Source organism: Pichia kudriavzevii, chromosome 1 (genome assembly GCF_003054445.1).
Source record: "Pichia kudriavzevii chromosome 1, complete sequence".
Lineage (NCBI taxonomy): Eukaryota > Fungi > Ascomycota > Pichiomycetes > Pichiales > Pichiaceae > Pichia > Pichia kudriavzevii.
Window position 1 is genome coordinate 680,777 of NC_042506.1, and position 24,699 is coordinate 705,475.

The 24,699-nt window shown below is 37.1% G+C and overlaps 10 protein-coding genes across 10 annotated transcripts; 5 read left to right on the forward strand and 5 right to left on the reverse strand.

Annotated features, from left to right (window-relative positions):
- Nucleotides 1-31: 31 nt before the first annotated feature.
- Nucleotides 32-2,530, reverse strand: C5L36_0A03110 (uncharacterized protein; the record flags this gene model as incomplete). Its single annotated transcript, XM_029463326.1, has 1 exon — nt 32-2,530. One exon carries the CDS (start codon nt 2,528-2,530, stop codon nt 32-34), a length of 2,499 nt encoding a protein of 832 aa, XP_029319186.1.
- Nucleotides 2,531-2,772: 242 nt separating this feature from the next.
- C5L36_0A03120 (uncharacterized protein) lies at nt 2,773-3,324 on the forward strand (the record flags this gene model as incomplete). Its single annotated transcript, XM_029463327.1, has 1 exon — nt 2,773-3,324. The coding sequence occupies one exon, from the start codon at nt 2,773-2,775 to the stop codon at nt 3,322-3,324; it is 552 nt and encodes a 183-aa protein (XP_029319187.1).
- Nucleotides 3,325-3,446: 122 nt separating this feature from the next.
- Nucleotides 3,447-4,907, reverse strand: C5L36_0A03130 (uncharacterized protein; the record flags this gene model as incomplete). Its single annotated transcript, XM_029463328.1, has 1 exon — nt 3,447-4,907. The coding sequence occupies one exon, from the start codon at nt 4,905-4,907 to the stop codon at nt 3,447-3,449; it is 1,461 nt and encodes a 486-aa protein (XP_029319188.1).
- Nucleotides 4,908-5,208: 301 nt separating this feature from the next.
- C5L36_0A03140 (uncharacterized protein) lies at nt 5,209-7,176 on the forward strand (the record flags this gene model as incomplete). The annotated part of the gene is made up of 1 exon (XM_029463329.1): nt 5,209-7,176. The coding sequence occupies one exon, from the start codon at nt 5,209-5,211 to the stop codon at nt 7,174-7,176; it is 1,968 nt and encodes a 655-aa protein (XP_029319189.1).
- Nucleotides 7,177-7,434: 258 nt separating this feature from the next.
- C5L36_0A03150 (uncharacterized protein) lies at nt 7,435-9,354 on the forward strand (the record flags this gene model as incomplete). Its single annotated transcript, XM_029463330.1, has 1 exon — nt 7,435-9,354. The coding sequence occupies one exon, from the start codon at nt 7,435-7,437 to the stop codon at nt 9,352-9,354; it is 1,920 nt and encodes a 639-aa protein (XP_029319190.1).
- Nucleotides 9,355-9,517: 163 nt separating this feature from the next.
- Nucleotides 9,518-11,035, reverse strand: C5L36_0A03160 (uncharacterized protein; the record flags this gene model as incomplete). The annotated part of the gene is made up of 1 exon (XM_029463331.1): nt 9,518-11,035. One exon carries the CDS (start codon nt 11,033-11,035, stop codon nt 9,518-9,520), a length of 1,518 nt encoding a protein of 505 aa, XP_029319191.1.
- Nucleotides 11,036-11,600: 565 nt separating this feature from the next.
- Nucleotides 11,601-13,142, reverse strand: C5L36_0A03170 (uncharacterized protein; the record flags this gene model as incomplete). The annotated part of the gene is made up of 1 exon (XM_029463332.1): nt 11,601-13,142. One exon carries the CDS (start codon nt 13,140-13,142, stop codon nt 11,601-11,603), a length of 1,542 nt encoding a protein of 513 aa, XP_029319192.1.
- A 246-nt stretch (nt 13,143-13,388) lies between these two features.
- C5L36_0A03180 (uncharacterized protein) lies at nt 13,389-14,141 on the forward strand (the record flags this gene model as incomplete). The annotated part of the gene is made up of 1 exon (XM_029463333.1): nt 13,389-14,141. One exon carries the CDS (start codon nt 13,389-13,391, stop codon nt 14,139-14,141), a length of 753 nt encoding a protein of 250 aa, XP_029319193.1.
- A 14-nt stretch (nt 14,142-14,155) lies between these two features.
- On the reverse strand, nt 14,156-15,478 carry C5L36_0A03190 (uncharacterized protein; the record flags this gene model as incomplete). The annotated part of the gene is made up of 1 exon (XM_029463334.1): nt 14,156-15,478. The coding sequence occupies one exon, from the start codon at nt 15,476-15,478 to the stop codon at nt 14,156-14,158; it is 1,323 nt and encodes a 440-aa protein (XP_029319194.1).
- A 267-nt stretch (nt 15,479-15,745) lies between these two features.
- Nucleotides 15,746-24,694, forward strand: C5L36_0A03200 (uncharacterized protein; the record flags this gene model as incomplete). Its single annotated transcript, XM_029463335.1, has 1 exon — nt 15,746-24,694. One exon carries the CDS (start codon nt 15,746-15,748, stop codon nt 24,692-24,694), a length of 8,949 nt encoding a protein of 2,982 aa, XP_029319195.1.
- Between the last annotated feature and the right edge of the window lie 5 nt (nt 24,695-24,699).

Genomic DNA, 24,699 nt, shown 5'->3' on the forward strand with positions numbered 1-24,699 from the left:
AAATATATTATGCCTTAAAGAAGTTTTAGAATCATATAGGCTCATACTCTGTTTTAGTTTCAGTAGACGGAATGACTCTAGTCATGACTGGCGGCGGTCTACGCTTTGAGGAAAGTTTTTGCGATGTCTCTAGATCATTAACGTTGTCTTGATATTCATCTGGCCCCTCATGAGACATCTCTTTGCCAATAACTGATGTTGCAATGAATGACTCCGCATTTCCGTTTTCAGGCGATGGTTTTACCCATGGCTGAGATGCGGCACCAAATTCCGCAACGTTCGGGGTATTGCTTGAAACAGAGCCATACTTTTCATTCACAAACATTTTTGGAGACCCCGGGGAGGCATGTGTTCGTTGGGCTCTGAAAACATCTTCCATAGAAGAAACTGACCCAAATTTGGAGGCTTGAGAACCTGCACGCTTTCTCTCCAAGTTGATAAAAGCCTCACCTCTGGCATTAGAGTGGGAAACACCTGACGAAAATGTTTCTGCTTTGGCTGAGTCCATCGTGCTTTCCAGACGAGGGGTAACGCGCCTTCGGTTAGATATCATTTCCGGGGGATTGTACTCTTCCTTATTAACAGTCAAAACTCTATTAGCCTTGGACGAAGTTTTATTATCTTCAGTAGCAGGCTGTTTTTTGTACCATTGTTTAATTTTAGCATATGATTTAATAACTGTTCCTTTGATTTGCTCTGACGTGACACTATCTGTAGATTTCTGCTGATTACTCTCATCTCCATCAACTAGGCTGGGAATGGTGCTCAATTGGCTAGGTTGTTCTGAGTGTTTGCTGCAGCTTGTATTGATCGATCCCTTGGATTGTACTGATGCATTAGATATAGTTGTCTTCTCTGCCTCTACCTCGAGGTTATCTCCACTCCTCGGTTTTTCCATAGCATGTGAACTTCCTATGTCCTGCTCATTCGTCTTGGTTCTAACGGTTCGATCAAATATGCCACCTCTGAATAGTTCTTGTGGTGACCTATAGAATATGAAATCGTCAAAAAATGGGTACACTAAGCTCGTCTTGATTGCATCTTTGAATTTGTTCTCCAAGATAGTTGTAATAATACCATAACTTATATTTCTTGAGCTAAGAACGGGCTCAATCTCTAAATCAATGTCAGGCATTCCTGTGAATGTATACCATAGTCTGCTTGAAGGCTCACTTTTCAGTTTCACCATCAATTCACCATTGATTTTGTTAACTGTAATTTTCATGATAATATTAAATTGACGCTGTTTAAAGCCAACTCCGATGTTTAGAAATAGCTTTGTGGAAATTTCCACCATAGCCTTACCAGCATATGAGAAATTCACTAAGACTTCTAGATCACCTTCTGGACTCAACGATTTCAATCTAGGGTTTGTAATAAAAGGAGCTGCATGACCAACATCAATTCGTTGGATCTGTAATTGATCCAAAAATCCCGGAGTCCTGATTTTCTTCAATTTTTCTTCAATTTTATTTTTAAATGCAGTTTTAAATTCTTCTGTTTTATAAGTGGCTAGAAACAACTTTCCAATAAGTGCGTTCAACCATTTTGATGATAATTGGTGCTCTGTTGAGTTGAGTGTTTCAATCAAATCAATCATGTCCGAAGTGTTGCAGTAGAGAGGTCTCGCCATCAAAGTCGGATTCAGTTTATCAAATACTGAATGGCCTGTCATATTGTATTCACCAGAAGTGGCTCTAAGCAATGAGAAATACCAATCTTCCTTCTCAATCGAAGTGTCAGCGTAGAGATATCGTGAAGATTTGGGCAGAGTGATATTGAGTGCTTTCCCTTCTAAAATATCTACAAGATGCTCCATCTCTTCCACCTTGTCAGCTTTCTTTATCAAAACTATGGAACTTCTTTTAGTAAATAATTGTCCGTCAGTTAGGTCTCTGGGCCATAAAGCCACTATATAATTATCTAAAACAATAGCATGTTTAACATCCTTCTGGGTCTCATTTGAATAGAGAAATAAGTTTCCATGCTTAATGACACCAAAAAACCTGTTTCTTTTCCGAATCGTCCTCAATTTACCAGTACCGTGAGCTGCTGGGTCGCTTTCATTTTCATCATCGACTGAGTTTACACCGCTTCCTGCTGCATGATTGTTACTATTGTTTCCAGTTTTCATCATTTTGCTGAAAATTCCCGAAGAGCCAGTGGTACCATCAGTTAAAACATTCGATTCTGTGTCCATTTCAGCATTTTCAGCATTCGATTTGAAATCCTCTGAATTGATCTGAGGAAATCTATAAAATTCCTTTGTCACGGTGATCCATCCAGAATATGAAGCCTTTTTACCACTATTTTGCCTATAGAATAGCTCTCCTGCTCTTAATGTCCTATAACCGATTGGTTCACCATGTTTTAGGCTTTCTTGCTCAGCCTTTAACTCATCTTGCTTCGTTCTCTCCTCAGGTATCTCCGAAGTTTGTGGCGATAGATACCATATGAGTAATAATGTTAGGGGCACAAAAGACACTCCTCCAAATAGATAGGTCAAAATGAACCTGAATATTAAATGCATTTCAGACCAGCCCAATTTAGTTCTCCTAATCTATTGTGTCACATTCTCAGAATTGACTTGTGGAGGCTGTTTCAGGATGTACATCACTATTCCTGCCAGCAGCCAGACTATATTTGTTTTCGTTACCCGGCGCGCAATCTTATGTTGGTAAAACTAAACATGTTTTTGTAAGTTTTCATTCCTGATGGATGAACAACTTGTAATGAGGAAATACTTCAAAAAGCCAAAGTCAAATAACAGCTATGTTTGCCACAACATTTTTCTCTAAAACTGCATTAAATACCAACACAGTACCGCAAATTAGAGGCTATGCTGGTCGTGTTCAGATTCAGTCTGCTCTTCCTAAAAGACCATTGAAAAAGATTAGAGTCGGTAAAGCCAGACCAGCTATATATTTTAAGTTCAATACACAGGTGGAGCTTTCAGATGGCTCAGTTATAACCAGAAGATCCCAGTACCCTAAGGATCAATTGAGGATGATTACTGATCAAAGAAATACTCCGCTGTACAACCCATCCAAGCCAGACGCAAGTTTATTGGATGCAGAATCCAAGGGTAAGTTGAACAAGTTCAAGAGTAAGTTCGCATCTTTCGATCAGTCCGGTAAATCGGCTGAAGAGGTTGAAAAGGAGGCTAAGAAGGCCGAAGAGGAGAGACTCTTGAGATTGAAAACGGGTAATATCACTCAGAAGACTGAAAAAGATACAGATGATTTATTGGATATTTTATCTGAAAGCTACGAGGAAGTCAAACTAGGTGGTAACCTAGCCCAAAAGGAGAAGAGGAAGAAATAGGGTAGTCCTTAAAAACGTTCCAACAACAGTCTTTAACTCATGTACATACACTACTACTACGTTTATACAAAACTATTTATACATGTAAAGCACGAAAAAATAATATACATTAGTTTCTAGAATCATATTCTGCGCTTGCCAGTCACTTGAATGCTAGATGCATTTTCTTCGAACTTGTATTTGTGCAACTGCAAGTATTTAATTGTAGCATTCTTTATCTTCGGTATACCGCCACTACTATGTAAACCCCTTCCAGTAACAATTTTAAAGGGCGGAACATGCTGAACATTTACCAGCTCAAACTTCGTATTGGAAATATTACGGTTATGCATTTCAAGGTCCCACCAATAGGTGAGCACTTGTTCCAATGCAGTCATAGCATTCTGTACAGTTAAGTCATGGAAGTCAATGCAATGTGAGGTTTTGGCTCTCTCAACCCTACTACTAACTTCTGATATTTGAACATAATCTTTGTGCTGCCTTATTTTGTGTTTGGTATCTCGAATTGAATTGGAGTAATAGGCTTTAAGATGTTTGTCATTTGTAACATTACGGACATTCTTTAGATTTCTGGCTTTTTGTTCAAGACTTTCCAGTGTTTTCGGTGAATCTGCCCTCAAAGATAAATCTTGTAAAGATGGCTTTAGGACATTCCACTCTGTGCTATCGATTTCGTGTGATTTACCATGATTCGGTGTATTTAGAGCATAAGTGACTTGAGCCCAATCAAGTACTTTTTGATCCCTTTTTTTCCTTGGATTCTTTGATTTGCATTTCACAAAACATGTATTCAATTCAACTGCAAGATGTATTACTTTAGCCACATCATTCTGAAACCAGTTAATGCATAGCATGTAAAATTTATCTGGTAAATCTAGTTCTGGATTGGACTTGATAAACCCCTTAATCTCATCCCAATATAGGTTAAATTGTGAAATCGGAGCATTCTGCTGATCACCTTTTATCAAATCTGACATCGAAGTTGATCCCTTTGCCAACAAATTACGAGGGACTATATCATTCAATGAAGTTTTAGCAAAACTCAGTCTGGACTGTCTGTTAGGAGGCAGTTCTGGATTGAGATTGAGCATAATATCACATATACTATTTAGTTTGTCAAACTTATTCTGCTCCAAAAACCAATCTACAAGATCTCGATTTGACTCTTCAATACCTAACAAATCCATAACATAATCCTGCATTTCGATTCTTTCAATTATTTGCTCTAATTTAATGAGTTCCAACTCATTGTTGATTGTTTTTTTGGTTCCCCCCTCTGAGTTTTCCTTTTTAAAGCCTTTAGCTGTTTCGTAACTTGACTGATCCCCCCTCTCGGCAGAACTTTCCCCAACATCCTTAGGAAATATGTATTCTCTATGACCAATATTCCCCTTTTCTGAGAGATCAGGGTCTGCTGAATTTGCGATATTTTCCTTTATTAAATCGTAATTCAAAAGTTGTTCTATTGCAGTATCCAAATTATCATTAGACACCTGAAGAACATGGGATATATGGTGTATCGGTACATCAGGAAACAGCTCAGATGCTTTCAATAAGGATTCTGTAAGCTCCAGGTCAGCCATTAATATATTATAAAAGTGTCACAAACCAGATTTGTAATAGCATTTCAGATTTTGGATAACAAAATCGTATCTAGGAAATGATTACCTATTGGGGACTATCCCCGTTGAAATCAAAATAAATATTCAAAATTGATGCGTGTGTTAGATTGGGGCATGAGGGTGCATCTTCTAGATTTTTCTGAGCTGTTGCCTACTTTTCAGGCCTATTAGATTTTGGTTTCTTTTTCTAATCACCATTACATCTTTTCTTCTTCATTAATTCAAATTTACGAATATACCTGTTTGAACTTCTAAATAATAAATGTCCGACACAACTTCACAAAGAAACCATCAGGAACAAGTACCAGGAGGAGCAAATGCCCATATTACTAATGACAGAAACCTAACTCCAAGGACGCTCGAGGAAGCAGGGATTACACTACACCCCGATGGTCATTACACATTGCCTGCTGTTGAAGTTCAGTATAGAGGCGGTCATACACAGACTTTATTGATTGATGTGGGAAGTATGATGGTCCAGCCTACTGTTATAACTACCACATCATTAGCAACTGTAAGTGATTTATTACGAAATCGTGGGAACGGGACATCGAATAATTCTGAACGTGGGAACCAAGACTTGTTTGATTCAGCAGGCCAAAACTTTTTTCCACCATCTCATACACAAGCTAGTTTTGCAGATGGACCGGTGAGTAGTGATCAACACACTGACAATTCAGCAAGAGAGGCACCAACGACAAATAACAGTACTACGGATAGTGAGAACCGCCGACCAATAAGAGGTTTAGATTATCCTGCATTTGACGTATCATCTAATGGGATCTACAATGATGATTCACAACCGGCCTCTAGAATTTTAGGACGTTTATTTGAGCGTGCACTAGGAACAAGGGCATCCAGCATCCCTCCAACCCAAACCACGAATACCCCATCTAGGAATACACCAGAGGTATCGACAGAAGAAGCCGATACAACAACATCATCATCAACTTTACATACAGTGTCACCATCCACAATGAATCCAGTACACCAAACACCCTCAGAATCTAGAAATATTATTCTAACAGTTAACTATGTCTACGGGTCAAACTCTGATAACAACAGTGGGTCACTGCTTTTATATGTTCCAAACATTGACGATAACAATGAAGAAAATGTTGGAGTTTTGGTAAGGTTGACTACAGAGATTGCTTTGAGGACTATCGCAACCGCACTAAAAAAATCAGCAGGTGTTTCCAAAGAAATATTTGATCAGCTGGAAGTCAAAAGAGTGGAAGAATTAAACGAATCAGATAGTGAATGTCCAATTTGTTATGATAAATACGTGAATAAAGATGAATGTAGTACAATGAAGAGGAAAAGGGTTGATGGAGAAGAAGAACCAAAAAATGGTTATATTAAGCGGGCAAAGAATAATTCTGGTGAGTCTACCCCTCTTGAGGATTCTTCCAAGGACGAACCGAAGGAGGAAGGTTCCAAATCATCCTTGAAACATTACCCTGTTGCTATGAAGTGTGGCCATATTTTTGGGGCTTCGTGTCTTCAAGAATGGCTTAAAACCAACAATAGCTGTCCTCTTTGTAGGGATAAGTTACCAAATAAATTGGAAACTGAAAATAATGGGGCAAGATATATTACCATAACTTTACCCAATTTGGCTAGGATAATTGGTATCAGTAGGCCGCTAATTCAAAATTTCAACAACCGACAAATGACTTTTACATTGTCAGATGATCAAGACAGTGTTCCTAATGATATCGTTATTGATACCAGAAGCCCGTTTCCCAATACGTCTAATACCGCACCAACTCTTGATATTCCAGAGAGGTCTCCACAAATAGGGGAAACCAATTCCACCAATTCAGCTGGTGGCAATAACGGAAATACCCCAAATAACGGGCAATCTCTTCTTAACTTTATACGTGATGTCATTTCATCATTTGCACCTAGAAACACCTCAGGTAATGGTAGGGTGACACAACATACTCCTAGACCTTTTAGGAGTGTTTCTAGAACGCCACCTCAATTCGGTGGAATATTCCCACCATTAGGTGTCGAGTCTCGACGTACCGCAAATGGAGTTGAAACCAGGGAGTTATCTTCATTAGATAATTCGTCAACAGTGTCGATGGCAGAACGTGTTCGGGAAGCAACTCGCCCAGGTGATTCTAACGAAGAAGGAACCAATTTTCAACATGAACACGCTAGTGGCGTTCGACCTTCTAATGACAACAGTAGTACCGACACAAACACTGGTACTAATCCATAAATTTTTACATTTTATAGTGATATATTTTATAGATTTTTTCAGTGCAAGCAAATAGTAAACTACAGTGGGTAATGACATGAGATAGACACATACTTTTTATCTGGAAATCACGTGCACAACTAGTACCCTGAATTATGAACACGCGTCATAAAAAACTAAAAGTTCAGACAACAGTTAAGACGATTTCCATATCACAAGCTGATAAACTCTTTTTGATATTTTCAGCTGTATCTGAACAACAGCGTGTAAACCTAAAGGATGGCATTACTAGAGGTGATACAACGGAAATTGGTCCGGACCGGATCATTGAACAAATTAACAAGAATCTTACCCAGAGTATCATTTTTTATGACGATTTCTGCCGTTATTTTCTTACTACAATTAGCATTGGATGGCCAATATAGACATACATATATTAGTGAAAATGCAATGATGCCAGGACAAGCACATACATTTTTCAGGGAGAGTGAATGGAATTTTGTGAGAGGATACAGGAATGAAGTTGTTAACATGATGAACTATTCTTTGAACGAGAAGACCAAAGCTGTTGAGGAGTTACTAATTAGTATGGGGTATAAAACGAATATTCTTGAATATACTGATCCATCTACAGGTGAAGTAAAACCTACACTCTATGCTATATACCACGTTCCTAAAGGTGACGATACCGAGGCGATGGTTTTGGCGACCCCTTGGAACGCAACGGATGGTCGACTAAATGTTGGTGCATTGTCATTAACTCTAGGATTGGCTAGATACTTTCGCAGGATGTCTATCTGGGCAAAGAATATTATTATTGTTTTTCCACAAGATGGCGGTGATGCCCTAAGACATTGGGTGGATGCATACCATACATCGTTAGAGAACACAGCTGGCTCGATTGAATCAGCTATCGTCTTGGATAATCCATCATCAAGGGACCATATAGGGTATATCGAGCTGGAGTATGCTGGAGTTAATGGCCAATTGCCAAATTTGGATTATGTGAATACTATAGTCCAAGTTGCAGAAAATGAAGGGATAAAAGTAAGCTTGAACCATACGCCTTTTGGCCAATTATGGACGAACGACTTTTATTCTCGAGTTGTTGCCTTGATTGGCGGTATATTTGATATTGCAGGCTCCGGCATAAAAGACTTTGGTAATGCACAAGCCTTCAGTGGATGGAATATTCAAGCTGTCACTTTAAGAGCCAAAGAAGGAGATAGAAACGACATAACATCCTTAGGACGTATCGTTGAAAGTACGTTTAGAAGTGTAAATAATTTACTTGAAAAATTTCATCAGAGTTACTTCTTTTATTTACTATTGGGGCCTAAGACATTTGTTTCTATCGGAATGTATTTACCTGCCGGTGCTTTGACAGCAGCATCATTTTTAGTTGCATCTCTAAATGCTTGGATAAGTGGTAACAACACATCAATTGATGTTACTTCCAATCTTAAGAAATCATTATCTTTCAAGACCTCACAATTAATATATGCAATTTTGACAATTGTTATTCTAATCTTCTCATTTGCAATCTATGCTTACAAGACTACAATATGCCAGAATCCTGAAGATTTAGTTTATAGATATTTTGTTATACCGTTTTTCATTGTATCATTGCTACCATTGCTACCAATAAGGGTTAGAATCAGTTCGGATTTCTCACGTGCTTTGAGTATGGGGGCATTGTTTTATATGGGATATATGCTAGTTGGACTTATGATTCTGAATTTTCCATTATCCTTAATTCTCGGCATAATAACATCACCATTGAACTTTGTCAAATATTCTGAGAAGATGGGATGGAGAAGGAAATTGATGAATACTACCTTTTTAATTACTAGTTGCCCTAGTGTTTGGTTGATTATTTTTGGAGTTTTACAACATACACACTTTCCACTCGATGATGTTCGTAATTTATTTCAATACTTCGAATATCCGTTATTGCAAACGGAAATTCAAAAAGTCTTAGATTTCATTGAAAGTGTCAGTCTATCATTTTGGATGGAAGGCCCCGTTGAGCTTTTTGTTGGATTGACTCAAGCCTACAAAAGAGTTCAGTGTTGGACATGGTATTATACTTGCCTGACGTGGTTTCCTGTTTGGACATGTCTTGCTATTGTGGGCTCATTCGATGTTTATCCCGATACAGTTAACGTGGAAATGGACAGAATCAAAAAAGACCAGTAAAAACCTTTATTACTTGAATCTTTAGCTTGCTAATTAATACTGAAAATATAAAAGTTGATTGCGTACAATATAATAAACATATATGATTTATATAAACTACCCTAATGCTTGGGCCTTTTGATTTCATATTTCTCATTTTTTTTCGTCTTTTATCTTGTTTATTTTAATTTCTATATGCGTCCATAAATCTTTGATGGAACTTAGCCCACTCTTCAATCCATTCCGAACCTGGGGCTAAGAAAGTGGTTCTTAAGTGCCAAGTGCCTGGAACTTGACCAAAACCAGAACCCGGAACAGTACAAATACCAGTATTTTCTAGCAACTTAACACAGTAGAATTCATCTGGCTCCATGCCTTCCCTTCTTGCTTCTGCCTGGGCTCTCTCGGACAAAGTCAAAGACGGGAAGCAATACATAGCACCTTGAGGTTCCTGACAAGAAATACCCTCCATTTTGTTGAAGGCTAAAAATAAATTATGGGACCTTTCCTTCAATTGTTTATAAATTCCCCATTTTTCATTATGGAAAATACCATGAGAAGGATGATTTTCATGAGGAGGATTCACCATTAAGGAGATCAACGCCTGTCCAACCACAGGAGGACATAAAGAGATTGAGGCCAACTTAATAACTTGTTGAATGACGGAGTCATCAAAACCAATCAACTCCATATAACCACCTCTTTGACCACATTCACCAATCATACCCTTTGAAGTTGAGTGGAGGGAAGCTAGCTGGGTGTTTTCATATTTCGATGGGTTCAATTCTTGTAATTTCTTGAGGACCTTCCTAACAGAAACAAATTCACCTTCATATATATTTTCTTGGTAAACTTCATCCGCAATAATAACCAAACCATGTTTAGCAGCAACATCTACAATCTCTGCAATTGCATCTTCAGACAAAACAGCACCTGTTGGGTTACCAGGATTAATCAAAACTATGCACCTTGGGATTATGCCCTTTTCTTTGGATTCAACAATTGAATCTTCAATCTCAGAAGCAGAAACAGACCAGTTGTCAGATTCCTTCAAATAGTACGGCAACACAGTTGCATTATTTAAGGCTAAGCTGGCGGTGTAAAGTGGGTATTGAGGGATTGGAATCAAAAAACCAGTTTTGGGGCCATCAGCTAAAAGGCTCAGTAGATAAGAAACTGCAGTTGAAGCTCCGGCAGTTAGATATATTTGTTCTGGATCTGCAGGGTATCCATCCCTGTCTTCAATGAATCTAGCAACGGTATCTCTGAAATACTTGACACCCTTGGAATGAGAATATGCACCCACAGAGGACAAATTTTGCATTATTTCTCTTGCTCGGTCCATGGCATCTTGGGGGAAGATTTCCTTAGCCTTTTCATTTTCTAATAAATCAGGGTACTCAATCAACGAAAGGACTTGTCTATAAAAAGTGATTGGTTTTTGGCCCAATTGTTGAGGGTTGCCAATATTTGAAAAAATGATCTTGTCAAATGGTAAAGCATCCGGATCAGATTGTAATGTTCCCTTTAGTTGTTCGGCCATTGTAGGGATTTTACCACGAACTGCATATTTAGCAACCAAAGTATGTGGATTCAAATCCTTGTCTCCAAGCCTGCTGGCAGGCTTGAAGTTCGAAGCCAACGCAATGTCCTTTAAAGATTTGGACATGATGCGTGATGAAGAGAAGTACCGTTTTAGCATAATGTGTATGTATGTTCTTTTTTTCTCTTTTGAGGGATTAATAGATCTGCAAGACAGGATGTCTTTATAATATCTTCAAGAGTGAATATCAAATGTCCGTTTCAGGAAGTGAAAAATTGAATGAAAAAAAAAAATACTGAGTGATATTCAAACGGATGAACGGTAGGAATCCAAATTATATATTAGACAAAGTGTAAATTCTTGTAAATGTCTGTAAATGGAAAAAAAGATGTCATCGATGGAATCTCAGCACTGCAAAATGCAGCATTATGACTGATACTTTTCCCAGTGTCAACAATCAAAGGAGACAATTTCTGCAAATAGCGCGCTCACTTGCCCGAAACGGAAACACTCCTGGACGAGAGACGGGTCTCTCTCTGCTGTGGTGTTTTTCTTTCCTTGTTTTCGTTCCCCCCCTTCTCGCGTATTCAATGTATCTTTATCGCCGCAATTCTAGATAAATCACCGCAAGGCACAATTTGTGGTTTGCGATATCCGCTTCCTGTTGGGTTGCAACACCGCCAATGTCATGGAGAGGTATCCACCCCCCCCTTGCCATTCCATTTTAGACAATGCGACGCGACGTTGTCCGGGCAGGTGGAGGTGGTGGAGGTGGTGGCTTGGCACTGGATAGTCTACTAAGACCTTGTCCACTAGTTTGCGAGGACGATGTTGATAATGAGGAAACCGAACTTTCCCTACCTCGTAAACGAGAGGGAGGTGGTGGAGGTGGTGGCGGTAAAGAAAATGATGGTGGTGAAGGTTGCGGGCTCTGTACAAGCTGAGGGAGAGAATGGGACCTCTCTGGCGGAATTAGAGGTGTCACTTTCCTTATGGGTAATAACTCTTCCGACCTATTATCCTGGGTATTGGCGTATGTGAGAGGATTAAAGAAAGAACATTGTAGGCATCGATCAATGAGACGCCTTGTATGCTCATTAACGTCTTCTCCGCGGAGGTATTCTAGAACAGCAACGAGCTCCTCCCTCTTGTAGGAATGCCTCCGTAAGTTCGTTTTGGTGAGCATGCACTTAAGAACACGTAGGTAGATATCCATAATGTAGGAGGATGCTTTTATTGGAATGTCATACAACTGTCTGATGATAATATCCACAATAATTTTGACGTCGTTCAAATATACAAGTCGGTTGGTTTTTTCATTGGAAAACACCACGTACAAATATTTCATCATCAAAATTTGGTCAATGGTATCCATCTCCCTATTGAAATTTAATACGAGTATCTCTGTGAATGTTTGGAAATATTGAATCTTCCTCACCATTTGGTAGACAACTAAATTTGTCTTTTTGCCATTTTGTACTTTTAAACCACATTGATACACATATTGCTCATTCAAGATCAATAAAAGTCGGAATTTGATATAGTTCACCTCATCTTCAATTCTTGTTTCAACTTTCAGCTTGTCAAATAAAAAAATAATTTCATCTTCATATATATTGTCAATTTCATCAACAAAATTATTGTCCTTGCATAAATCAAACCACAGAATCAAATATGGTGAGTAATTCTGAGTGTATATATCTCCCGTTCTCTTTGTAATAGCAGCGTAATTTCTTACAACTTTACTTAAAACTGTGAACCCTTGATACTCCTTCAATATATTCATCAATTGGTTATCTCGTTCATGCTCCTTGATCATTATACATCCAATGATATTGATGAATTGCTCATTCATACTGATGCTCTCATTAACTTCCCTTAGGATTTCACCGCCCAAAACATCACAGTTCAATTCTAAATTATTCAAATTACAATCAACCGAATATATCAACAATGACAGCATTTTCCGCAGACAGAATTCTCGATGTTTCTGATAACTCTCAATGTCCAGTAGATATGCGCAGACTTCCCCCAAGTGATCGCCAACTATTTCTCGATATTTGGATATAAGGGCAATATAACTAACAAGAAGAGTATTGATTTCTGATTCCGTGGTTTCCGTTTGCTTCCAGCTTGTAATATATTCTTTTGTGGTTTCATCATAATATAGCTTTGTATACAGCAGTTCGTCGGCTAACTCCCAAAATTCCTTCATGCTTCCAATATCCCCCACATTTTTACTTGGCTGATTACTAACTTCATTCATATTCTATTCTTGATGATATGCATTGAGTGCGAGAGCCCAGTTTATAGGTTGTCAATTGCTAATAATGTAATTGTAAATTCCCTTCCCTCAAATTATGGGCACATTTGTATTCGAGCACTCGATCAGCTCCGGGAATAATTATGTTGCATTTATATATACGCATAATAGATTTGTAGCTGATAAGACCAACCTTTCTCTTTCAAGAATCTCCGTTTATAAAATATACTTATCCACTTCACTGATACAATGAGCCTCGGACTTGTTGATGTATACGGAGAGGAGCAAAATGCAGAGAGGTCAACATATTCTGGAGACATCCCAAACGCAATACAGCATCATGAGAAGGCGATTTCAGAATTGAATATGATAATTGAGAAAATCATCCAAAAAAAGCAACACGAGAATGATGAATTTGGTGTAATCGACTCATTAGTTGTCATGAGAAAGCAAATAGAATCAAGAATCGATCAGCTACGCAAAATTAAGCCAAACTCTTCGTCTTTGGATGGAAATACCATAGTTAAGAATAAAGAGGCTGTGGAATCAATTCCATTATTGAATTCAGCACTCGCAGATATTCAGGTATCATTATTAAAAAATCTGAACATACGATTAAAAGATCATAATAGTAGTAAAAAGATCCCATTTGTTAACAACTTTGAAATAAACAAAATAGAACACGAATTACAACTATTAAATTTTAAAAGCTCACATAATATAAATCACCGCAATGAGTTACTAACAAAGTTAAATATGCTATACTATGGTGAAATGATGAATCAACGTGAATTCATCAAGGATGTAGTTGACATTGTTAAACTATGCGAATCACGAGCTAGTATAGACAAAGATTGGAAAAAAATTGACCAAATCACTGATGATCGTCTGCTTGGTATTGTCAATGAATTACAAGAACGTATAAACCGTTTGGAAAGAGAAAAGTTACATATGGAACATGAAATAATTACATTAAAAGAGAAACTAAATCGTAATATATGACATTGAGTATGAATCTATTTGCCATGAATCATTTCTTCTTTATTGATCAAATGTTCGACTGTTTCAACACTTTCTAGCAATCTATCAATATCACTGCTCCATTCATTCAACAATTCATTTTCTGTTTTTGGCTTTATAAATGTAACAACTTTGAATGGCCTATTGATCTTTGCATATAAATCACCTTTATTAACTAGTTCAATTATATAATTTTCGGTTTGAAGTTGATCCAACTCTAACAATTCACATAATCTATCAAGTTTAATAGTCGAATAATAAATTGAAATCACTCTTAAATTGAATTCTGTAACTCTCTTTTTCAAGTCTGAAAGATGAAGCTTCCCCTTTTCTGTCTCCTGATCAAAAACTTCCTCGCTCAATAGTTTGGAAACAAGACTTGATTCTAAGCTCTTCCAACTAATTAATTCCTTTGTTGTAAAGATTTTGATTAGCTCTTCCTCAATAGGCAACTTGGATAGATTTTTGTCAATGACAACCCTAGATATTAGATCATTCTGTAAGTTAGAAAATGGTGTCAAAACAACAAAAATTGCAACCGTTTTCAAATACTTCAATGATAACTCGAGATTGCCTTGAACCTTTGGAATACTGTAGATATTCATATTATACTTGACAACATTTTCATAGTCATCTTCAAATAGGGCAATCTCATTAACAAGTTCGTAGTATCTAAACTTCAAATTTGCAAATTTCTCCAAGGTTCTAACTAGGATCTTTCTTGAAAGTATCTTGGAAAATTGGAAATCTCCCTTCATATTATTTAAGGTTATCTGATCAAGAATAAAGCTGATTTTATCTTCCAATTCCATTGAAGCATATGTCTCAACTTGTAATTCGGACAATACTTCACATGCTTTATCTAAATTGTTCTTTTCCTTCAGTAGTATATCACTCAAAATCTTGGTGGCATGGGCCCTTTCAATTTCAACAAAAATTTTGTTCTCAGTCACGACCCTGATGGTTTCAATTGTATTAATTTTTGTATCTAGATCAGTTATTTTATCAAGGTTTTTGAGAACTTCTTGGATTAAAACTTGAATAGAATCCTTCAATTGACCATGTTTCTTGGATAATAAAGTGATCTGTTCGTTCAGTAATTCCCAATCCTTGTTTTCAACCAATGCACCAACAAGTTTCACCATGATTCTTTGAGAGGAAGCACCGTCGGAAGCTTGCCTGGTTTGCTTCTCTAGTAAAAGCAATTTATCAAGTGCTTCCCTATAGTTTGATTTGATCAACTCATCAATTTGAACGAATTGTTCATTTAAAGTCTCAGTAAAATCCTTTTGTGGCTTTTGAAACGGGTCGGAAGACATGACTAATTCTTGCTGATGATGTATAGCTCTTTCTTCACGCTTCAAGAGTGTATTTGCCACCCGAGGCAAAGAAGGGCTGTCTCTAATCCACTATTAACAACCTCAGAAAAACTAAAATTTGAGATAATTCGCACGCACTCTCAGTCTCGCCATGAAAAACATAGTTTCATGATGATATGTATTTCCCTTCTCCGACATCAGACAATTCTCTTCGAAGGATTAGTAAGTTATTAACAAGTAGGCTTAATCAAGATAGTTCCTAGTATCATGGACACCGCATCTAAGTTTGAGTTGCGCTCGGTGACGTCCAGCGTCAACATGAACTGGGTGTTTTTGGTTGACTGGGTAATAATTTTCTTTGCCGCAACCGTGTTTATATTTTACTTCAACAGAATTTTAGGTGAAGTTATCACATTGACAGCAACACATATTCTTCTTCGACGAAAAAAAATTAAATTTTCTATTCAGTCGATGAAGGTGAATCTTTTAGCAGGAAGGCTCTTTATGAAAAACCTTTCGGTTATCACCAAAGATGAAATAATTTTGGTTCATACCGCTGTCCTTACATGGAAGTACTGGGTTCAATATGTAAGAAAATCACAGTTTTATGTCCAAGAAGAAAATCTTAATGACGAATTAAACTCAAAGTTGCCTTCACGATTTTTACTAGAGGTGGAAGGCCTAGAAATTTTTAGTTTCAATAAATCAGGTGCTTACGACAACATCGAATCTATTTTGAAACAGGAGAGCGCAAGTAAATCATCAGAGTCATACACAAAGAAGTCATATAAAGTTTCATTTGATAGCTCCAATATCTCTACAAATGAAAATGCTAATATTAGAAGAAGAAAGAGTGAATCATCTTCTAATGATACATTTAATTATACCCAGAATTCTGTTTCTGATACAACTGAAGAATACACTTCAGAGGATAGTGAAGTTATGGATTCTACATTTTTGGACTTTTTGCCCTTTGAAATAGTTGTTCACAGGGGCTCCTTTGTCCTGGGAAATAAAAATACACCTTCCTTATTTGTTGCATATTACTCTTCAATGAAGGGGAACGTCGACGCCACTTTACCCGGCTGTGAGCTTGATTATTATAGGACACTGTATGATTTTACAGTTAGCAATTTGAAAGTTGATTTAAGAACAAATGTCACTTACGAAAGTATCGACTCTTTGAAGAGAAAAATGGAGTCGTTTCAGAAGAAAAAACGTGCAAAATTAGCAAGAATGTACAAAGGTTTCAAAGGATTGATCGAAAAATTTGAAGCGATTAGACAGAAGAGGGGGAAGGCTGATGTGCAGGATTCGTCTAATACCCAAAATATTGAAGGTGCCACTGAGGAGTGGCATGGATTAGAAAGATACCTCTCTGCGTTCAGTACATCAGATTCGCAGTTGAATATGGAACTAAACACATCTGAGTCTGATAAAAGTAAAATCAATGGAAGTGAATATGCCAAACATTCGAATATCTGTGATGTAGAAGTTTTCAAAATAAATTACTACTATGACTCCCAAGGGTTAGTCCCAAGTAATCCTATTAGCAAAACAATTAAAGAAGACCCTGATATAGGTAACAATGGGCCAGCCCCAATGTTTGGTTGTGATATCACCATTTTGGGAACCACAGTTAACTACGGGCCTTGGGCAGAGAAACAGCGGGGGAGCTTGCATCAGTTAATGTTTCCTACTCTGTATAGGAACACCATACCGTTTCAGCGGCTGAAGCCAGGAATGAGAAGGCAATATGCCAGTTTTGATATGTCAATTGAGTGTGGTAGCGATGTCATTGTTAGAGTGCCACATCGTGAAGAAAGTAAAGATATTTCTTTCTTGCAATCCCCTAATTTGAACAATAGGCATTTTGGATGGCTGGATTTAAAGCTAGGAAAGGGATCTATCACGGATATCTCTATATCATTTTCTCCTACTGTTGAACGAGGTACAGAAAACAAAATTAATGCAGTGTTCTTGAAACCTGTGATATCTACAAGTGTTAACCATGACATATTATTTGCTGCGGATGAACATATTTTTAACGGTTCTATTGCGTTTCCCTTAGAATGGAATGGTCTGTGTGACTGGAAATTTGAAAACATCTCCAAAGGTGCTGATATTTATCTGTTGAGGGAACACATTACTCAGATATCTGACTTGTTGGGTGATTTTTCTTCTGGTGAACCAACACCATATGAGTTGTTCAGGCCGTTTATCTATAGATTCAACTGGAAAATGTACGAATATACGTTTTATTTGATCATCAATGAAGGTAATATTATTAACAACCCTTTGGATGGTACAATAAACACTTATCTTACTATAAAAGGCTCAGATCTAAAATTAACTACAAAGATCCCTCTTGTTCATCCATATAAGAAATCAAATACAATAGACTACTGCTTAGAAACAAGCTATTTCACTTTAGCCATTGAGCATCCTGCCTCCTCTACTTTTTCTAATTTTATTCAAAACAATGAAATCGGTGAATCAAACAATTTTAAAATGCAAGGATCGTACACCTATTTCAGCCTAATCGATATTGATGCTGTTGATACTATTATTATACACTGCACTTGTGATGATACAACGTTGAAAGCTCATGGGTTTGTCATAAAATACTTCATGTCATTAAAGGACAACTATTTCGGAGACCATACTCATTTCCAAAATTTACTTGAATTCAGAGAAAGTTTTGGCAAGCAAAAAGAAATAATTAACGAAGGGAAACGAATGAAAAATGAGACCGATCTTCTTTTCTCATTCTGTGTGGATAATGGGTGCTTGGTATTTCCCTGTCATCTATATGACTGCAGCTCACATCTGGCTCTTCATTTTGATACTTTGGATATAGACTTGAGAAATAATAACTACTACATGGATTTGCAAGCCAACTTTCAAGATGCAAGGGGGAGATATATTCCAGACTGTGATGAGTTAGAAATATTTGCCAATACAAAACACAAGGTAGACTTTGTTCCTGAGCTAGTGATTGATGAATTATCTATACATAGCATTAGGATATTTGGACTACCACCAGTCGAACCTACATATTATTGTAGATGGAATTTTGATTCAAGTACTATAAAAATTGATGCCGAGCCTATTTTCTTGGATGCTCTCTCCAGAACTGCTAAATCCTTCAAATTTGGATATGCCGACTTGGAAAATTCTTTATCTCTAATGGTAACACCAGTTAGAGATGTTTTAAATTTGTCTTTTAAGTGTTCAAATATTTACTTAAAGATCAAGCGCCAGGATTATTATTTTCAGGTGAATATAGCCAATATTCTGCTCAGATTGTCCGATCAACCTACTGTCTTTTATAACAGTCTTTTGGAGTTAGTCATTGAAAGTATTGTTGCGGAGTGTTATCAAAATGATGTTCAGCTTTTGAAATTCAATTCATCTCTAGAGATGAAAAACTTTGGCCAAAAAAAGGATGCATTTGAATACATGAAAGAACAAGCATTGCATTTGAAAAAACATGATGCACCGTATCATAGGACACCCTTCATTATTCCCGAATTTGCAAAAGACCGAAAATACTTCAAAGAACAAGATTCAATAACGTCGTCTTTATATATTCCGGATCCGCCTTTACCGCTAACTAACCAAAGTGTGGAAATGTTAATTGGTACATTCCCCTTGCGTATACAAGAAAAATTGGCAGACTTCTCTACCACCTTGGATGAGAATGATGAAGATGACTATGATGATTATCAGAAGTTCAGTTCTAACTTGGAGGACTTTGGTGTATTGAAAGATTTAGATCCGTCATGCGAGTATGACAGTATACCAGTGAGATTACCTAAGCTGGAGGTTTTTGTTTCGCCAAAGATAGCACCGGTTTTTGTTGATATTGTTTCTAATATGACTGAATTCACGATTGATTGTTTTTTGGATGCATTGCAAACAGATTTTGTTGATGCTTTCAAGTTTAAACAGGAAAACAAGAGCCTCAAAATGAAGTTTGAATGCCCAATGATTACTGTTAAGGTGTCAGAACACATCGAGTCGGAAGCATATTGTTTCCTTGGTGTATCTGACTTTGTCTTTGCATTTTCTAAGTCGAACGTTGGCTCTTCAGAATCTTCTAATATCTATTCAATTGTAAAGTCCATCAACATCGATATAGTTAAAAACACAAGCGATGTATTGAGAGCTTACTTTTTCAACATTCTTGTCAAAAGATCCGTCGGAACGAAAGAAATCTTAACATTTGATTTAGAAGATACAGCTTTGTTTGTTGATCCTATACACATTCCATGGCTTTTGGACTGGGCATATTCCTATCAAAACGATATTCAGCTGGCAATCAAAAATTGGAACCAATATCAAAAGGATAAAAGATTGGCGAATGTTGAACTCCTATATGATTTATCAAGAGCTGGAATAGATTATAACATTATACATGATCCACCGTGTATTACCAAGCCGTCATACATAACAGGGTTTTCCAAAAACCATATTCGAATGGATGGCAACTGGATGATTATTCCTAGGTTAAGACATGTCTTAAAGAACTTACCAGGTGAATGGATTTCTTTGAAGGACGAAATTTTTAAAAACAAGACTTGGGAAGCTCCTCGAGACGCAGAAAGTGAAGTTGGCGTAATATTTAGTAACTGGAGAGTGTGGGACAACCATAAAAAGGATGACAATTTCATATTCAAAAAAGTTTTCAACATAGAACAAGCTACAACGAAGAACTTGTTGAGTACCTATAAAATTGCACTCAAAACAATAAAACTAACAATTAATCCATTTGCTAACGCTGTTATTGTTGAGAATATCTTCATGCTAATAAACGAAGGAGAGTTAAGCCAAGAAATAAAAACTATTGCTTTGCCTTTGTTGGACAAACCAATAGAGAAAAGTTTAGATATAAATATCAAGGTTAGCTTTTTGAGAACTAACTTCACAAAAATCAGCCGCTTGTTGCCTCGGTTGTATCCTTTGGCTCAAAATTTAAAGCAATCTATATCTGCATTTAATTCGGAAACTGAGGAAAGCGATTCTGACTACGCAAATTCTGACTTGGGATCTACCGACTCATTACATGGGATTCCAAGATATGAGGAAGTTGCACCTGTTTTAATTACAGCTAATTTTACACTGGATGAGTATACTCATGCATTTGGTATCGATAAATCCAAGGTAGTCTTTTATGGTCAGAATACCACACTTACTTCTTCTATTGTCAGGGCTGAAGAAATGATGTCTTGTACCATTAACCTGAAAAATGATTACATTGGCAGTGAGTTTAACATTGATACAATTCCTATTTTTGATTTAAGATGCTACATGCATACCTCTACGCTGGTAAATACCGGATCATTTAGAAGGGGAAACACTGTTTTATATCTTACTAATCAAAAAATAAAAGCTGATTTTCTTCCAGATTCCAAACAAATCGTTTCAGCCATGAAGGTACTGTTTAAAGATGAATTATCGCCAATCTATCATGTGGTTGGAGTGTTCAAAAATTCCAAGAAAGCAGAATCTGATAGCGCAATACCTCAAAAAAGACTTTCTGTTATTGAGTGGTTAAAGGAAGACTTCTTCCAAACGCTTGACTTTCAGCTTTCAGCTAGTATGAAGACCTCTACTGTCATCTTTCATGTTGAGCTTATTTCCCCTTTTTTCACCAACCTTCAAATCATTGATCCAAAGTTCTCGTTCAAGTTGAGTAAATTTGGTTTTATCCTTGAATACTATATGCCCAGCTCCAAATGGTCCATTGGCTCCCAAGTTGGGAACTATGTTTATAATTATTTTACAGTTACGATTGACAAAATGAAGACAATGCTGGCGTCTCATTATCAAAACAAATCGAACCAAGTATTAAGCAAAATAGTTGGAGGTTTCTTGAGAATTAACTTTGCACAGAACGATCTGATTCAAATGATCCAGAAGTTTCAAGGCGATTTTGACATTGCCCGCAGCAATTTTGAGTTGCTCAAAATTAGCATAGAACAAATGACACATATGCTGCAAACAACAAATAAGGAAGAATGCTCCATATCTGCCCCCCAAAAATCAAGCTTTGATATTGAGGATATTTTCCGTTTGGTACATGTGACGTTTGACTTCACATTTGGCAATGTATCATCGTTACTGAACATAAATGAGAATAAAATACACCTTGATTGGGCCAAGCCTACAATCTTCATTAAAACATACGCAAATAAGCTCAAGAAATTTTCGCCGCACGGTAGGGTTACATTTCCTCATTTTAGATTATCAGTTGGTCTTAATGGAGTTCAAGGAATCACCACATTTTTAGATATAAACACCCTTGTGGAAGTGAAAACCCCAATAGATAGAGGAAACAGATTACCGAAGTTAGAAGTTAAATCGGATTATTGCCGTGTTATTTTGAATCCAAGCATTGTTGAAGAATTGATTGATATTGTAACTGATATATCTTCACTGTGGAAACCTTCTGCGAGTAGGCTTGATAGCAAAGTACAGCATTCTGATTTTGAGGATAAATTTGAAGCAATATTTTCTTTCTTCTCAATCAATATTGTTACAAACAATTTTTGTGTTGGATGGTTGTTCGAGGAAAGTGTTTTAGAATGCCATCCAAATGTGATAGCACCCGGGATTATTTTGGGTTTTGAGAATGCCTCTATTTCTTGTGCTAAGGATGCAGGTAAACTAAATATGAGTGGTATGTATCTCTCCACAGCACATGGTTATATGTCTTCAACCTTCTACTCGAAAACATCTGAGAAGGAAAGCAACAACCGTGCATTTTTTCCTTCATTTAATTTGGTTTATATTGTCGATTCACGGGACAACTCGTTCAAACTAAGGTCCCAAGTAAACGGTGAAAAGGTTGATTTTAAATTTCAAACGGATATATTTTCTATTACTGGCCCATTAAAGTATTCCATATTATCTATAAATGAAAAGTTGTCTCTCGCTAAGGGAAAAATGAATTTGAATGTCAACGAAAAACATGGAGACAATGATCATAAAGACCTGTTAATTACCAGAAAAAACAAGCAGTACACATTTGAATTTGTCTTTGAATTTGCAGGAGCTTCCTTTTTCATTTATAATCCAAATATTGGAATCAACGACACTATACCTATATTGAGCTTGCATTCTCCGAAGCTCTCTTCTGTTTTCAGGTACACGCATAACCATCTGAAATCGAAAAGACATTCAATTTTGCTCAGCGCTTTAGTTTCCGAGACAAACAACAAAATCTCTTGTTTGTGTGTTCCTGTGTTACATGACTTAAAACAAAGTTTTAAGGATATGATGAGCAAGGGAAACACAAGTATTCAGGAGACAACAAAGAAAGATTCCAGTAGTATTGATGTGGTTGGCCTTACCAAAAATTTAGATATCAATTTCTCTTTGACAATCAAACCTCAGTATTTGTCATTAACCTGTGAACCACGCGCTAACATTGAAGCTGAAGTTGTGCTAGGAGCCATTCATTTGATTGCAAAGACGGACCAGGAAATTTTATCTCTAGTATTGCATGTTCAGTTTTTGAAATCTGAGTTGAAACATGCATATTCCAAGGTTACCAGCGGTTCCGTTCAAATGGAAGGTCTGAGTGTTAACAGTTCTATCTCGAGAATTTCAGAGAATCAGAAGTTCAGCACCGTTATAAGCCTAAAGAGCGCAGATGCTTTTGTCAATATCCCACAGCGTCAGGACCTAGACTTATTTAGAGACTTTTGGCTTCCAAATAATTCGACTGGGTCGATTTTTGTTCCTAAGGGAAAAAGTGAGTCAAACAAGAAGACCTTCACATCGATTTTGCGTGAAGTCTCATCCACTGCAGCGTTTCCATGGGTTCTCACACTATTCATTTCGAAAATATCTGCTCGAGTTGAGTTGGGTAGTTCTTTGGGTACACTGAATGTTGAAATATTCAATGTCGATGCATTAACAGTAAAATCTATTGATTGGGACAGTAATTTTAGGCTTCAGTTTGAAGTTGTAAAGATTCAAGCAACCGGTAGATTAGATGGGATTTTGATGGCCAATAAAGTACGTATGACATCTTCGGTTGTATGGAAGAGAGACAATGAAGTTTTGAGTATTCCATTGGTATTATTGTCAATAGGCATTCATAGCTTAGAAACTCGAATTTCCTTAGATTATCACCCGTTTTTCATCTTAGAAGTTCTAAACGTTGGAGTAACTAGTTTCAACCAACGGGAGCCAACCTCTCATGATAAATTAAAGCTCAGCTTAAAACTAGAAAGTTTGAGAGTTTACATGACTGCACTGATGGCGTCAAACTTTGTTGATGTTTATACTATTGGGTTGAGAATCAGACAAGACACGCGGTTATCATATCGACAGGTCCTCAATGATGCAAAAATCAACTTAGAAAAATCAGAGTCGGTAAACGTTCCAGCACCATCCGAGACATTTTTTAAAATGATCCAGAAGTTAAAAACTTACTTAAACGTTGATATTGGGATGGTAAGAGTACAAATATATCCATCTTCGTTGACAGATAGACAGGCAATGGTGGTCAAATTAGGTCACAGTCAAGCTTATTTCTATCAAAACAGCGTCAGAAGTTTAGTGAATCATTTAGAGCTGAAAATATCCGACATTACAGTTTCGTTATCTTCCTATAAAAAACGGCCAACTATTGAGTCCTTAAATAACTCCAATGGCATTCAAGAGTACATAAAGACTGCAAACAAGATTGTAGATGATAATATATTTGTTTTCCCATCGGTGAATATATCCATGAAAACCCTTCAAGGAGTAAATTCAAATACTGTCCAATACAAATACTTTTGCAAGTTTGATGGTAAAGTAGCAATCAAATGGAAGATTGGAAGTGTCTACTTTATACGTGAAATGTGGTATACACATGCAACAACGCTTTCCAACAGGTTAACGGCCTTGCGTATTTATACATCAGATGAATATACGGAGGATACTGAAGAGAACTATAAACAATCAACGCTAGAGGCAGTGAATCTTGAAAGTAAGTTGAAGGATGTTGAAAGTGATGCTAAATATACCTATGTTCCCCAGGCACCACCTGAGATAGAGACTCCTCAATTGAAGGATTTAGGTAATGCCACACCGCCAATGGAATGGTTCGGTCTACATAGGGATAAATTTCCTAATCTCACACATCAATTTATTGTAATAGGATTACAAAAGATGATACGCGGTGTTGAGGGTAAATATTCAAAAGTTCTTAAGTAATGCGA